Below are 15,284 nucleotides of genomic sequence, written 5' to 3'. Positions count from 1 at the left end.
AGCACTTTGATCTAACCTATCCACAGAAAACACGTTGCTAAGCAGCTACCACTGAAGAATATGCATGAGTAATTACTGAATTATTTTTATGAAAGACAGCAATAATACTTAAGTAGCCCGAGTTTCAAGTCGAAAAGGTTGGTAGACTTCACTCCTCAGGTTCTGCATTTCAGCTAAACAACAAAAAGCTTTCCAGCATCAGCATCTGAAAACAAATCACGTCTTAAAAAGAGCTGCAATAAAAAGGAATCATTATAATGACTAGTAAAATCACCTAGTGTGACTCTGTCCCTGATAGAAGGCAGTAAAACTTGCATACACTTAAACAGAGTGAAAGTCACCAAGTGATGCTGCAAAACAGACACAGCGAGCAACAAGAGCAGTATTCAGAAACGTGAGTGCTTTCTCTGAAAGCTTTCAAAAGTATGGATATCTATTTGGGCAAGGGGTGACATTGTGTTGTGTGACACTTTGACACGAGGATTTGGAAAAGCAACAAACGGAAATGTGGGGATTTAAACAGTAACAGGAGAAAAACGGAAGGAAAGAATCCGAAATAATCACCACTGAATAAAGAGTTAAGAGACCTCCAGCTGAACCTGCCCACATCACAAATGTCCTCGGCATTTCCTGCTCGGGACCTTCATCTCAACCCAATTCTCTGTTCTGTGAACTACATTCTCCTATCAAGCTCAGGTGGGACCATGCAGTCTAGAAGCTCTACACAAGGCCAAAGGACGTGCTTTTTAGGGGGATTCCCTGTAACTAGGAACTTATTTTCCAGCTTCTAAGTTTTTCAAATATTTACAGAACAGCAGCAAGGGATAAAAGTAATTCCAAGAAAGAAAAAAAAACCTGACTGTACACAAAATCACAGGATCTTACTTGAAATTTAAATCTATTTCTGGTTCTCAGTATCAAATGACAATGCATAAATGTCACTGATCCTATCAACCAGAGTTAAATTTGACAGGTGAAAATCAGGCCTGAGAACTCCAGTTTTGTTAGATGTGAGAGGTCTTGTACTGTAAGCCTTGTATGAGGGTAACATTAACATTCATTAGAAATTGACCATTACAATAGACAAAAGTATAAAATTAATAAACACAGATGATCCACAGATTTGGGGGTACGGGCAGAGGGTCTCCCACACTGCAGCTAACAAAAATCAGAAATACAAGATTTTTCTTAGACTAGAGAAGTGTCTTCTATCCACTTGATTCAGAAAGATTTTTATTCTATTAGACATAAAAGAATTATGTGTAAATATTTCTATTTAGCAATTCTAATACTTAAACATCACCCCTTGTGCAGCACACAATTCATCTAATCAGCACAAATCAAAGTAGATACCTATAAAACACACAAGCTAATTGCCACTGGCTCATCTGCTTTACCAACAGTAGCAAAATGCACTTCACGAAGCTACACATCTCCAGCCTACTCAAATAAATACAGCTTCATCAGGAAAATGACAAAATTCACAGAAGCCTGAAGAAATATTCTACTTGCCCCTATTTTGTATCATTTGGGGTTTTTTTCACCAGTATCTCCTACTTCTCTTCCCGTGTGTTCTTGCCCCTGGAAAAAGACAGCAAAAATGACACTGTTTCTCCCCTGAAGTTGGGGGACGTTCAGTATAGCCGTTACTGCTCCATTTCTGCCTTCTTTTAATTCTACTTTTTACTTCTGTTTAATTCTGTCCAACTTAATTCTGTCCAAAAGTGAGAACACAGCTCAAAGCAGCAGCCAAGTTGTAGCAAAGAGCACTCGGGAGGTGCCACCTGATATTACTTTTCACATGTTGCCCCCTGCGTGGAGACACACAAGCTCTAGAAAAGCTGGAGAGTACATCCCTATTTCCGGGGTTCAACAACGATAGGTACGTAGGGTACACACAGTGAAACCAAGATTGCAAGTTTAGCATTTTAAAGACAGAAAAAAATTTTTGAATATGCATCCATAGTCTCTGCTTTAGCAAAGTTTCCAATACTAATGGTCTAAATGATCTCTGATTTAACATTTGCAATCGATTTCAGAGAATCTTTAACATCGTTTCATTTCATGCACGAATGCAGCATCACCACACAGCCTAAACATTTACTACAACTTTAACAGAAATCTTTGCCTGATTTTTTTTTTTCTGGAATCAATGAAGAATGAATATTGACTGCACTTCAGGATATTTTCTTCTACTAAGATAGAAACCCAGCTGTAAGCAATTAGAAACTATTCTCTTAAAAAAAGTGTTCCTGTAGGAAGACAAATAATCAGTCAGTGTATACTCTTCTCTAAGGAAAATACAGCAATGAACTGACCTAGATATTGTGACATTTTGCTGATGCAGGCAATTTCTGCAGTACAATACAGGGGAACTAGGGAATCCAAAATACTTTTTTCAATTAAAATTCTTGTACATACCACATGCAGAAAGAAAAGATAAGTTAAACACAACACCAGTACCCTGAAGAATGACAAATGGGAATGCAAGGTTAGGTGGTGGTATTTTTTCTTTTAAATGAAATTACCAGAGCTGCAAATAAACCTTACTAAAATAGTATTCTTTGGCCACATAGACTCCTTGCCTTTTTAATTAACACTTTCAGGAAGTTTTCTGAGGTTGTGATAAAACTAATCATAGCTATCCCTCATGTTTTCCTAGACAAAAACCATAATCAAGAAACAGAATACTCAATTTGCAGTAACTCCAAAACTTGTGTTTTCAAAGTGTCATATAATTAAACTTAAGAACAGATAACCAGTTAGAATACTTTCTCTGTTAGACTTGTTTACCCTATGTGTATGGCATGAACAAATATAAGTATTATGAAGAATTATTTCACCACCTTTCTATTAGTTCTCTTCTTACACATTTCCATTCAAAACTATTTTAAAATCCTACTAATCCTACTATTAGCACTTCCTAGCACTAGTTCTTTTTCATTTTAAAAGAAAAATAAATTTTAGTTCTCATTCCTGTAAGCAAGTAATACTAAGCACTCTGACCATTTGCCAGTGAAACTGGAGTTGACATTTAACAACGGTATCTAAGATTTCTCTGTAGATGGAGACTAGACATTATTGTTTCAGCTGCCACTTTGAAACTTTTCAGACATTAACATTCAACTGCAGACAGCACAGAACTCCTCTAGTTTCTTAAACTATACATGCACAACACTGCTCCTTTGCGCAATAACAACATGGCATGGAATTCAGTGTCCTAAGATGAAAGTTTTATCCATATGCTAGAGAATTTTGACTAAATAAACCTGTGTTTAGAGTGTATATGCCATGGCTTCCTAGCTAAAAATTCATAATTTCAGAATCACTTTCGGAATGATGTAAAGGAATACAATTTCATTAGCTTTAAAAAATTATCTTCTAACTGCTGAATTTAAACCTGACATTAAGTTTACAGTATAATACAATAACTGAGAGGCACACTGGAGGCCTAAAACTTTAAATAGTTTGTACTGGGGCAGCTGCACACTAAATGGTAGGCCATTCTTTTTAAACTTAAGAAATATGAAGCCTGTACACTGAAAGGGATGTAGCTGGAGGTATCGCTATCTCAGCTTTGCTGCATGCAAAGACAAAAGTTTGCCATTCTTGAAGTTCAGCTGAATGAATTTTAGAGCTGCAGCATATTCATACCTTTTAAAATCCAGGACGGTTTTAACTGCCACAATTAACTCATATGTGTCCATGCTCATATTACTCTCAACTTCATTTCATTGTACTACCTACAGAAATTTCAAACTATCAAATGCATTTTTTTAAACTAACTTTACAGTCAACACATTACCTGTTTGCTATTAAAAACACAACTTTCCCATTACACGTAAAGACCAGACTGAATGCATTAGATGCATACCAATGTTTTCAATACTTTCACTACTGTTAGTGTATGCATACAGAGCATATTTACAAACTTCTTCCCTTTGAAGCATATTCAATCTCACTAACAATCAATAGTCCCTAGAATAATAAATTTCCGCTATTTGAGAACTTTCTCATGATGGTATTCCGATCTCAAGTGTTTAATGAGAGTTCACAATCATTATGTTATTGTTAAACCTACATATCTGATTTTGCTCTTTATTCCATGTCATCTTATTAGCTAATATACTTAGCAAATTACTACTGAAAAGGGTTTTTTCAATAGCAGATAAGTCAATGCAGAAAATGCGTCTAACTTAAACATTTTTGGAAGCATACTAAGCAAATCATACATAAACCATAATTCTGAGAAAAATCACAGAATATTGAAAAACAGTAACAAATTACTCTTTCTTGATTTTGTGTATTTACTCAAGTTGTACATGAAAATACGCAAAAAATGCATGCCACATAACAAAACTTAAAATATCTCAGTAAAACACACCTCATTTTAAAACCTGAAATTGTCTTCTCTGCGCTTACACTTCCTTTGTTATCTTGTACTACAGTGTATCTGATGACATTAAAGATGAGAAAGTTGAACTTGTTTCTTTTAACTTTGTTTAAAGTTTAATTATTTATGTTTCTTTCCAGGTATCAAAATTCCTAGTCTAAATAAAATGCTTTCACAAACAGTAGAACTTAGAAGAGGTTTAAAAGTAGAAATCAGTTGTCTTCACATATATGTGTATATGTATCAGTATATGTAGCCTCAGCTTAAAAATATCCATAAATAGAACTGGTTCTGAACAACAATATATACGTTAAGCTGTAAAAAAACTCACTACTGAGAGGAATCCGCATTGCCAGAATACCGACTAGGAAAAGAACAACTATAAATAAAACTTCAGTGGCAGTATAAGGTACTACCTGATCTAATAGTTCTCCCTTTCTCATAGATTCTCACAAAGAAATAGCAACAGGAAAGATTTCCTTATGCATCAATTTTCTGCAATAAGACTTACCAGCTTTGCTGCTTTTCCATAATCAATCCATCGGATGGTGGCAAAGTTTGTTGACTCTGCACAGTTAAAACCATGGTTAAATCCTGCATGGTATCCATACGGGAAAGTGATCATAAATTCTCCTGCCTCTTGTGTAACCTACAGCGTAAAAACGAAAGAAAAAACTCGAAGTGAATCATTTTTTGTAATGGCAAAAACACTTCTGCTCCTGAAGCAATGAAAATTATATTTGCCTTTGCAACTATCTCGAAAGACTTTTTCTCTCCTTGCATACAGTTGCTATTTAATGCAAGCAGCAATAGTATACTTGAGACAATATTGCTTACTATAAAATACATAGCTACATGTACTACTTTACAAATTCAGAAAGTACTTTCAAAAAGGCTAATGCTGGAGCAGGAGATCACTGGTAATAAAACGTGGAAGTGCAGGGAGCTAGAAAAGACAGTGCAAAAAAACCATCGATCTCCCTGAGAAGAAGGAGAGACAGGCTGGACCAAAATACCCATCCCTAAATGCTAGTACAAATTAATTGCTGAAGAAGTTATTCTGTCCATCACCCTGAAGATGTTCCTCTAGAACAGCACCAGAACCTTACTTGGAAAGACTAGAGAGAGAGAGCTTATTCTCACTCTTCTCTCCTATACTCACCCATTTCAAAAACCATGGTTTGAAGACCTGTGACTGAGGCCTGATTTGCCTTTTAAGTTACTTACTATTGATGATCAAGCATTAAGTAGAAGAAACTCTAAGTTAATGAGCCTTAACAGCTAAAGAAAACAATGTTGTTCATCCCAAAGGAACACACTGGGTACATTTTGATCTCCTCAGGCATTATCTTTAAATCATTTTGGATAGGAAAGGAAGAAGAAGAATTAGCAACAACTGGCCTGCACCAATTCTTCAGCCTTAGAGCTACTAACCCCAAGGGGATTCTTGCTTTGGAAATGACATGCAGAATGTCTCAATGTAAAGCCATTAAAACACCACTTTAGGCATTACATTAAAACAAATTTTAATCTGCCCCTGTCCTTCTCCTCTTTCTCTTTAAGCACAATTTAAGAGAGGAGAAGGACTCTGGTACCATTGATAACCAGAATTCAAAATACCTAGAGGACAAGGGGCCTCAAAGAAGATTCTCAAAGAGGAAAAGCTTGACCACAGTTAAGCCATTACACTGCTTTTGAGAATGAGTGAGGGTAGTTCCAAAGGGCTGCTCTGCTCTTTGTAAGTACAGTGAAAAGCAACCAAAAGTGTGCTGAGGTCAGTGACTCAACAAAGAATTATAGAAGGTAGGGGAAAAAAAAAATGAAACAAAACAACAAAAAATTTCTAAAGTCACTGCCATAGTAATTATATTTTGTATAGCAGAACAGAAGCCAAATTCCTAGTAGTTATCAAAAACAGATATCAGATATAAAAGGCTTCTGGAGTAAACTACAAAAAAGCGAGTTAAGGTAAACAAATCATTAGCCAGGATATTCTCTTTCAAGAGAGAAATCTCATCTTCGCGTACTTGGATGGACTGCTCATATCCTCTGGACATGAAGAAAGGAGAGACACTAGCTCTTTTTATTTACTAATATTCTTTGCACTCAGAGACAGCTTTAATCTCTTAAAATCAGACCACCAAAGACTGTATCAAGGACAATCTAGTCAGAGACTAGAAATGGCACACTGTCTTCTGAACTATCTGATAAGATTTAAAAACATAAACTAGAAGATTCAGAAGTTAAGAATTAAAAGAGATTCCCCATACTCCGTTTGATATAACTTTTGACATGAAACACACATGAGATGGCAGACCCACTGAAAAGCAAGCAGATCCATTTAAATGAAGCAAACAATATGAGCAATGACTGACGACTGTTCAATAAGACACATTTGCTGATTACAGGAAAACAAGGGACTTCTTAAACAGGCTGTTTTCATTGTGTGACAATGCTTTGCACAAGCAGTACAGAAAGAGAAATTGGAAGGACAAATATGACTCCTTTTAGGGAAATACACTTATGATTTGAAATTGCAAAATGGGAGATTTACATTTAAAAAAAAAAAAAAAAAATCACCAAAATTAAAACTCACAACTCCAAACAGTTTTCTTATTAACATGTCATATTTTAAATCTCAGCTTTTTCCTGGCAAAGTTTTCTTACATTCAGTTTCCACTTTTAGAATCCCCCCCTTCTTCTCCCTCAAATTTCTCATCTTAGAGTTTTACGAATTCTTTGTATGTCTGGGTTTTTTTTTGCTTGATGCAAGAACAAACACACAGGTACAGCACTTAAAGATATATATTTCTAATTTTATTATGGAATGAAGGAAAGAGAGGAAAAAAGAAAAATATATTTAGCTAACAGAGCTAAAGAATAAAACTGGATCTTACATTTTGCATTTGCATTTTGCAAGGTTAATTTTTGCAGGTTCATACTCAGTTTATACATGCAAATGCTCATGCAGGTGCATATACTATAACTACTACAGTAGCACTCCAACAATCGCTGTGGGAATGTTTAAGAAAGATTATTCTCAATGCTAACAATTCCAAAATTTATCTCAATACACCCTCCCACTGCTGACAGTTTAGCAGGTGTTCTATTACAACAAGCAGCAGTTCAGCTGCCACCTGGTAGGCGTAGGCTGACTTATCAGCATTCAGCATATTTCCACTTCTATCACTTTGAGCCATGAATGATCACAGCCTGGTTCTCTCTATTCACTTTCTCACTGAATCCCATTAATTACAATTACTCTTGGGTACAGTCTGCTTCCTCCGAAGACCAGGTGACAAAACCAAACTTAAATATTTAACTATTTCTAGCACCTTTTTTTTTAAATTAGAATACAGGAATAATGAAGACACTGAAATAAGAACATCAACTCCCTTACCATCTCAAATGTGTGGTACTGAAAACAAATACGCTAGTATTCTGCAATATGCTATTTTAAACATCAACCACTGAAAATTATACTATTCAGAGCAATGTTCTGTAAATCCAAAACTATAAATCTAGTTATAAAACCTTCCGGTTTGGAAGGTTTCATCTGACACTTCATGAAAAAGCACAAGGCTATGAAGGGAACCAGTATTTACCTATATATTACAAGAACTGAACTCTGCAACTACATTTCCATACAGTAATATATCATTCAGAAAACAAACTACTTCTTAAATAAGTAATTTATTGAAAAAAGTTTGCTTTCTGAGACAGGCAGTATCATTCTAAACGCCTACACTTCTTCAATTTTATACAGAGGTTGATTTAAGCATGAAAAGTGAAGCGATATTCCAAAGGCATACAACAAATCAATGGCTTCATCCCACCTGAATGTCTGCCTCACTTTTGGTTTCTTTGCCTTAACAGTAATGCTGTATTTCTCACAAGGTCCTTCTTTATCAAGTAACCTCTTTGAACCCACACACTTTTACTAGAAGCATTTCATATAATTTACAGTACCAGTTTGTGCTGCTTATTAGTAGTAGTGCTATTGATCATTATTGTTGTTGTAGACCCTAATTATTGAAGTTTAGACATTCATTATTGGTGTGTAAATGCTTGTGTGATTTTCATTTTGCTGTAAAATACTATTTTCAGGAGAGATCAAGAACCTCTTGAATTGTTGATAAATTTCTGCTGTAAAATCTCTTTAAAGACATATTCTCTCTCCAATTATATTTACATGTTCAATAACGGATTACTTTCAGGTGGCAGTACTTCAGCAACAAAGTACAATATATCATAATATCATCCTATAAATTCTAAGATTATAAGATTTTGTATTGATTCACTTAAAATATTTTGTATGTTTTAATATTACATTTTCCAATACATTTGGTACTGGTTTTAGCTGGGATAGAATTAAATTTCTTCATAGCGGCTTTACTGGACTATATTTTTGGATTTGTGCTGCAAATAGTATTGATAACACCAGGATGTTTCAGTTATTGCTGGGCAGGGCTGACACAGAGTCAAGGCCTTTTCTGCTTCCCACACCACGCTGCCAGTGAGTGAGCTGGAGGTGCACAAGAAGTTGAGGGGGGACATGGCTGGGACAGCTGACCCAAACTGACCAAAGGGATATTCAATACCATATGGTGTCATGCTCAGCATATAAAACTGGGGGAAGGAGGAGAAAGGGAGAACATTCAGAGTGATGGTGTTTGTCTTCCCAAGTCAATGTTATACATGATACAGCCCTGCCCTCCCGGAGATGGCTGAACACCTGCCTGCCCATGGGAAGGAGTGAATTAATTGCATCTTTTGCTTCACTTGCATGTGCAGTTTTTGCTTTACCTATTAAACTGTCTTTACTACAACCCACAAGTTTTCTCACTTTTACCCTTTTGATTCTCCCCACCTTTGCACAGTGAGTGAGCAAGCAGGTGTGTGGTGCTCAGCTGCCTGCCAGAGTTAAAACATGACAATACTATACATGAAAACATTAACTAGGTTTCATCCTGTTACAACAATATCAACTAGAACACACAAAGCACCGCATTATCCTACATTCTAGTCCGGGGAACATGATAAGCTATGTTTGTATACACAGGCCCACATGATATCAATAAACAAACACATACACTAAAACAGAAACCACAGTAGTAAACAAGGAGTGTGGCAAGGGTAGTCTACAGGACTATATTCAAGCAGGAACAGAGTGGGAAGAGGTATATATTGGCTGGTTCTTCTGAACACCTTAAAACAGACTGTGCGGTGGGAAACCAAGAACCATAACCCCGCAACAATCAAAAGGCTTTTAAAAACTGACTATAACAAAAACAGATGTACAGGCACAGGACATTCTGAATCAAGGTCTACTCTTTTGAGTAGGCTTACAAAGCTCTTGAATTTAGAGATTTAGAAATTGTGAAGTGTTTAGGATATAGTATAAATATACTTAAAGAAAAACAATGCAGTAGCAATGTTTTTATTAGCTGGCACCTATAGGAAGTTCAAATGGAAAATCGATAGGTAAAAAATCTTGTAGGAAAGAAGAAGAAACTGAATACCTCTGATGTTTTTGAAAGCAGCTATGCATTAAATTCACCCATAAAAAACAAAGCCAATTTTCCTTCCCACTTTCTATTTATATAACGTTCTTATCAAGTGTCCAGTCTCCCTCTACCTAGCAGCACAAAATTATTATTTACTCTTTTGCTAATATGTTACAGCTTTAAAAATAAACATTTTAAATTACATAACAGTTCTTTTGATTTTATTCAACCTGAAACTTGTAGATCATAGTACTGATAAAGTTACATTTAATTGCATCAAAAAAACAATAGACAGACATACAGAAATGAAACATTTATTTTAAAATATTTGGTTTACAGCTTAAACTAATATAGATAGTTAAGTGTTTCGGTCAAAAGAGAAATCACATACAAGCTTGCAGGGAAATAAAATAGAAATAAAAAATATTGCTAATGTCTTAAAAATCACAGAAACTTTTACGCTAGAGATTATGATGGCTACAATTGTTTTCTGCTTGAAAATTCCAAGCTAAGCCATGTAAAAGTCCTAATTATAAAAGCATTTGTTTTCATCTTTTCATGGAGTCAGTGCCTTAAAAAAAAATGCAAGTAATAATTTTTTCTCAACTTTACAATCCCTACAGTAATCACACTAATTCAATCTATGAATGCACAGTTTAAAAACAAACACTACTGTACCTTGTCAAAAGGAATTCCATACTTCTTCAATATTGATGGAGAAATCAGAGTCATCTTGTGGCGAAGAAAAGCATCACATCCTTGAGAACTGCTTGGGAAGAACCCTAATAAGGCAAGATAAGCAAAGTTGATGTTTTTTAGTTTAAAAAAGTAGGAATTTTTGTAATATTTTACAACATATAATACCGTTTAAATTTGGGTTAGGATTTTTTACAGCATTCTTGCAAGATTCTGAGAGATTTGTATAACAATCAAATGCACCTCCAAAGTTTTTCAACTGATCTGTAGGAGGAAGGACTGCAGGGCTTGGAGTTTTTTGTTTGTTTGTTTCCTAAGTAGTAAAATAATTTAAAATAAATTTTCACATGTAAATGTAGGCATACTTTACCTTCCAGAAATGTTTTAATGTTGTGTTGGGGGGCGGGGGGGGGGGGGTTGGTTGTTTTTTTTTTTTTCCTGTTTTTTTATATGTTAACATTCATTCTGCAACCCTTGTACACATGAAAATCAACTATAGTATATATATTTAAAAGGATTCCACAAGGACTAGGTTTACCTAGCACTTCCAGACCATCTATACAGAAAACACACAAAACTTTCTCTTGAAAAGCCTAGAAAATGGGGCTACTTTCACAGAGATATCTGGTAAAACTCAAAATAGGTGGTGTTTTTTTGCTTCTTTAAATATTCTCTTGATTTCTATGAACAAAGCCTGCTTTCCATGTTTCAGCTTTCGTGATTACTTATGTACCACACCATAAACCCTTCAGAGTTCACTAAATAATTATATAACCCAGTTGATGAGAACATAGAGATAAATCAATGAGGGGGAAAGTGAAAAATTAAGGACTAGGTTTCAGCGTTATTAAATTCTAGTGTTTGACCCGCTATCAGGATGTCAACAGCAGCTCAGCTACAGTTCAAATAAGCTACCCAACCTTTCCTTGTCTAAAGTGAAAATATCAGGTTCTTTTCCCTTCAACCTAACTATAGTACAGTAAGATACCACTACATTGCAAGGAAAATGAAAGAAGATGAGAAAGAGAAGGAGGGCCAAAGTTTTCAAAACATCACTAGTTTAGTCCTTCCTGACCTCCTTTCAGATTCCATTCTAGAGAGCACCTAACACTCTCAGAAACTGAAAACACAATTCCTACAAACAGTAAAACAAATGAAAAGAAAGGCCTAGTAGTTAATTAAAGCAAGAAGCTCCTGAAAACATCAGATTGAAAAATGGAAAGAAAATAGAGTGAAAGCCATCTAACCTCCTAGTACTTTCTCTGAATACTTGCTTTCAATCTCTCTTCCACTTAAAGGCAGGTGTATTACTTGCTCTGAGATGAACACGTGTCTTTTATTGGAGCCAAGAGCAACATCAGAGCTATGCAATGTCACAGAAGCTGCACAGTTACAGCACTAGCATCAGTAGAACTAGGCTGACAAAGGGGAACAATTTACTCACTAATCAGCGAAGATGAGAAAGTCTTTATTATTATAAAACCAATTATTATTATTATTTATCTTTACAGTCTTTTTAGTGTTTGCATCAGATCATTAGCAAGAATCACCATGAGGTGTACTGCAATCAATACATTTAGCAGTACTGGATAATATGTAAACAGTTGAATAACTAGATAATAACTTTACTGTAGCAAGGGCATAACATTTGAAAGTAATTCCTTTCTTTGAAGTTCAAGTTTATTCATTTTGCTTTCTGCCATAGAGTATATTTTTCAATGTTACCAAGACTTAACATCAACAGTTGACTGTACTGTATGTCATTTATTCTCAAGTGATTTCAGAGATTTCACAAAGATCGGCAGGCTACTGCTAAAAAGAAAAAATATAAAGGCTATTAAAAAAGTAATTGTTTGAAAAAAATTATCTTAATTTTCAAAAAACAGAACTGAGGCACAAAGGAGTTCACCACCTCTAACAGTTCCAGAGGATAAAAATCAAGCAAATAAGAAGCTGAAACAAGAAGTGCTGGCTTCTTGTCTTAGACTCTTAAGAGCAAGTTCTCACTGCTAGGTATATGGCTTCACCACAGCCCTCTTGTAAAACATGCAGGAGGAAATGATGCATCCTAAGTCCTTACTGCAGTGTGAATTGGCCTGACTCTACTGTTAAAAAAAAAAAAAGTATATGATAATGACATTGAGTAAAAAGGATTCTCCAAAATTATTTGTCTAATAAACCTAGGTAAAATTCATGATGTCTCCTTAATGATGGCAGCAATAATACTGATTCAGAAAGAATACTTTTGATTCATTTCTGTATAAAATGACATTTTATGTCTGAAGAACACAAAAGATCTTTGAGAGAGATCCAGATTGATAGATTACCTAGGATAATCCAAGGTCTAAATGTTTATCCACAACAAATATATTAACCAATTATACTCAATTATTCTCCAAGCTGAATAGTTACTGTTTTGCTGGAAAACCTGGTAGTTGTACAAAAGAAGTTAGAAGAGGTCACCCAAGAAAAAATACAGGAAAAAAAAATGACCAGACAAATGACACAAAAAAATTTTTTAGTGGACACATAATTAGCACAGGACATTTAACTTGCAAAAGGCCTTTCTGTGACCTTTTTACTGCGTTTGCACAAGTTGTTCTTCTCATGTAAATGCTAGTTTGTCAGTCACAGAAGCAGTTTCACTCTTGGAACAACATTCTCACTGCTCAAATATTAAAAAACAAGCACATGGACTTTCAATCAGTTCACCATCTAAATATTTTTAATGACTTGAGGAAAAAAAGATGAAATCTCAACAATTTTCCAGAATACAGAGCATTCTCTGTAATGTCAGATTTAACTTTTTCTCGCTGATGTGTCTTATATTTTTGTCCATTAACCACCCTACAATTCCAGAACAATTTTAAGCTGATCACATTATGATTGCTATATTCTTTGTACATTTTTTTTCTAGCACACACCCCAGTCCTCGGAGGACATTTTTTTCCTAATGTCTTGGATAGAACGTTAAGCAGCATTTAAGCAGCAAAAGTATAAAGTACAGTCATGCTGATCAGTGTTCTAGGAACTCTGCTAAGATGCCCTGATATCAAATTTTATTAAAATTTATCATTCTCTCTTTTTTCTCCCCACCAACAGGCACTTAATTACTTACTCTTTTGGAATTGCAAATAATGTTATAAGTTTCAAAAAGTTGTATATGGTAGGTACAGTTTTCTCGTACACATTTGGCTTCACTGATGAAAAGAGAGCTAAAAGAAACGAGCACAAAATTTCAACTGTTTTGGCACAATTAATGCCTATAACATGACAATAACAATCGTCATTTGGAATCTACAGCTTAAAATTTCAAGAAATTTTAGTCCTAAACAGCATAACAATAGAAATATACTGGAACAAACTGTGAAAAAAAAGTGATTGAAAGTGATACTTAAGACTGAGGAAATAAATGATATGAAAAGTAGCAAAAACCTTCATTTCTAAAAGCAGAGAGAATTTGATTGAGTTGTTTTCCCTGAGAAAAAAAATTTTGTACCAAATTCTGCTACTGCAATATGCTTAATTAGCTCAATACCTGATGATAAAAAGCGAATTATGGGCAGATATCCAATACTTAAGTTGCACCACTACAGCTCCAAGAGATCAGAAACACTTGCAACAACCCCAACCAGAAGGCAAGGTCATTGATGAGTTCTGAGAAAGTTGCAAACAACACAGAAGAACACAACCTGCTCAATTAACAAAAATTTACAGAACATTTGCTGTGGTTACAAAGCCTGCACAGTGAAATCAAAGTACAGCCCACACACTCTATACCACTATAAAATATTTTTTGACTCTGTCAAAGTCTACATTTATACACACTCAAATTTTCCAGACTCATTCACCTCATTTTCTCAAAAGAGCTCCCCTTCAATGAACGAAGGAAGAAAGGAAGGTGGTATTTCCTCATTACAAGACTGTTTATCAGAAGGTCTTTTGCTCTGCCCAGGTTAAAGGTAAGGTCACACAAGCTTTTCTTTCAGGAAAGAAAATCACTGTGGGAGAATTGGTTAGCAGATGCAAAAAATACATAAAAACACACTGTCGTGGGGGAGTAATTTAGAGTTCTCCTCTCACACTAAGATGTGGTAGACTTATTCTACACTTCTTCTCAATACTTATATTTAGCCATCTGTACCCTGCTTATCTTCTTGGTAATTATTATAGAATACAAAACAACAATTCAAAACAATTACAGGAGCTGAAGAGCAACAATCAAAGATCAGGGTAAATCAGAATAAGGTTGCTCATTGGTTTACATCATGAGAAAAAGACTGTTCAGTTGAAAATTGTCCAACCCATGATTTAAAACACTGACATTCTCTAACACCTAGAGCAGAATTAGAACAGTCTACAAAGTAAATATGTGATTCAGCATTTAGTGGCCAAATGTTTGGGCGTGAGCACATAAACTACAGGTGGAGTACGTCCATCCACCGAACCTAAAAGTCCCACACAGGCTTTTTAAAAACCTTATATAGTTAACACAAGCAATAATGGCAAAGAATATGCAAAAACACAGGCTTCAGACCGTGTTAACAATCAAAAATATGCTCTCAGAAGACTGTACATACGTATTCCGACAGATAACATATCCCCAAATAAGATAATCTTACACAAGGTAACTAATGCTATTTGTACTAACAAAATAAAACTACTTCTTGAGTTACCATTTTACCACC

At 35.2% G+C, this 15,284-nt stretch overlaps 1 protein-coding gene across 4 annotated transcripts in view; it reads right to left on the bottom strand.

Moving 5' to 3' along the window:
* KDM4C (lysine demethylase 4C) overlaps positions 1-15,284 on the bottom strand; it is a 265,656-nt gene that overhangs the window by 194,186 nt on the left and 56,186 nt on the right. For 3 of the 4 annotated variants that reach the window (XM_065655476.1, XM_065655477.1, XM_065655478.1), the window contains exons 7-8: positions 10,579-10,682; positions 4,905-5,042 (exon numbers count right to left, since the gene is read on the bottom strand). In XM_065655476.1, coding sequence (XP_065511548.1) covers positions 4,905-5,042; positions 10,579-10,682 — 242 coding nt within the window. Of the gene's footprint in view, positions 1-1,512; positions 1,582-4,904; positions 5,043-10,578; positions 10,683-15,284 lie in introns of those variants that run through there. The other variant, XM_065655479.1, reaches the window with a different exon arrangement.

Source organism: Caloenas nicobarica, chromosome Z (assembly GCF_036013445.1).
Source record: "Caloenas nicobarica isolate bCalNic1 chromosome Z, bCalNic1.hap1, whole genome shotgun sequence".
In the NCBI taxonomy this organism is placed as follows: Eukaryota; Metazoa; Chordata; class Aves; order Columbiformes; family Columbidae; genus Caloenas; species Caloenas nicobarica.
Note: the sequence above shows the minus strand (reverse complement) of the source record. Positions and strands in the feature narration are given on the sequence as shown.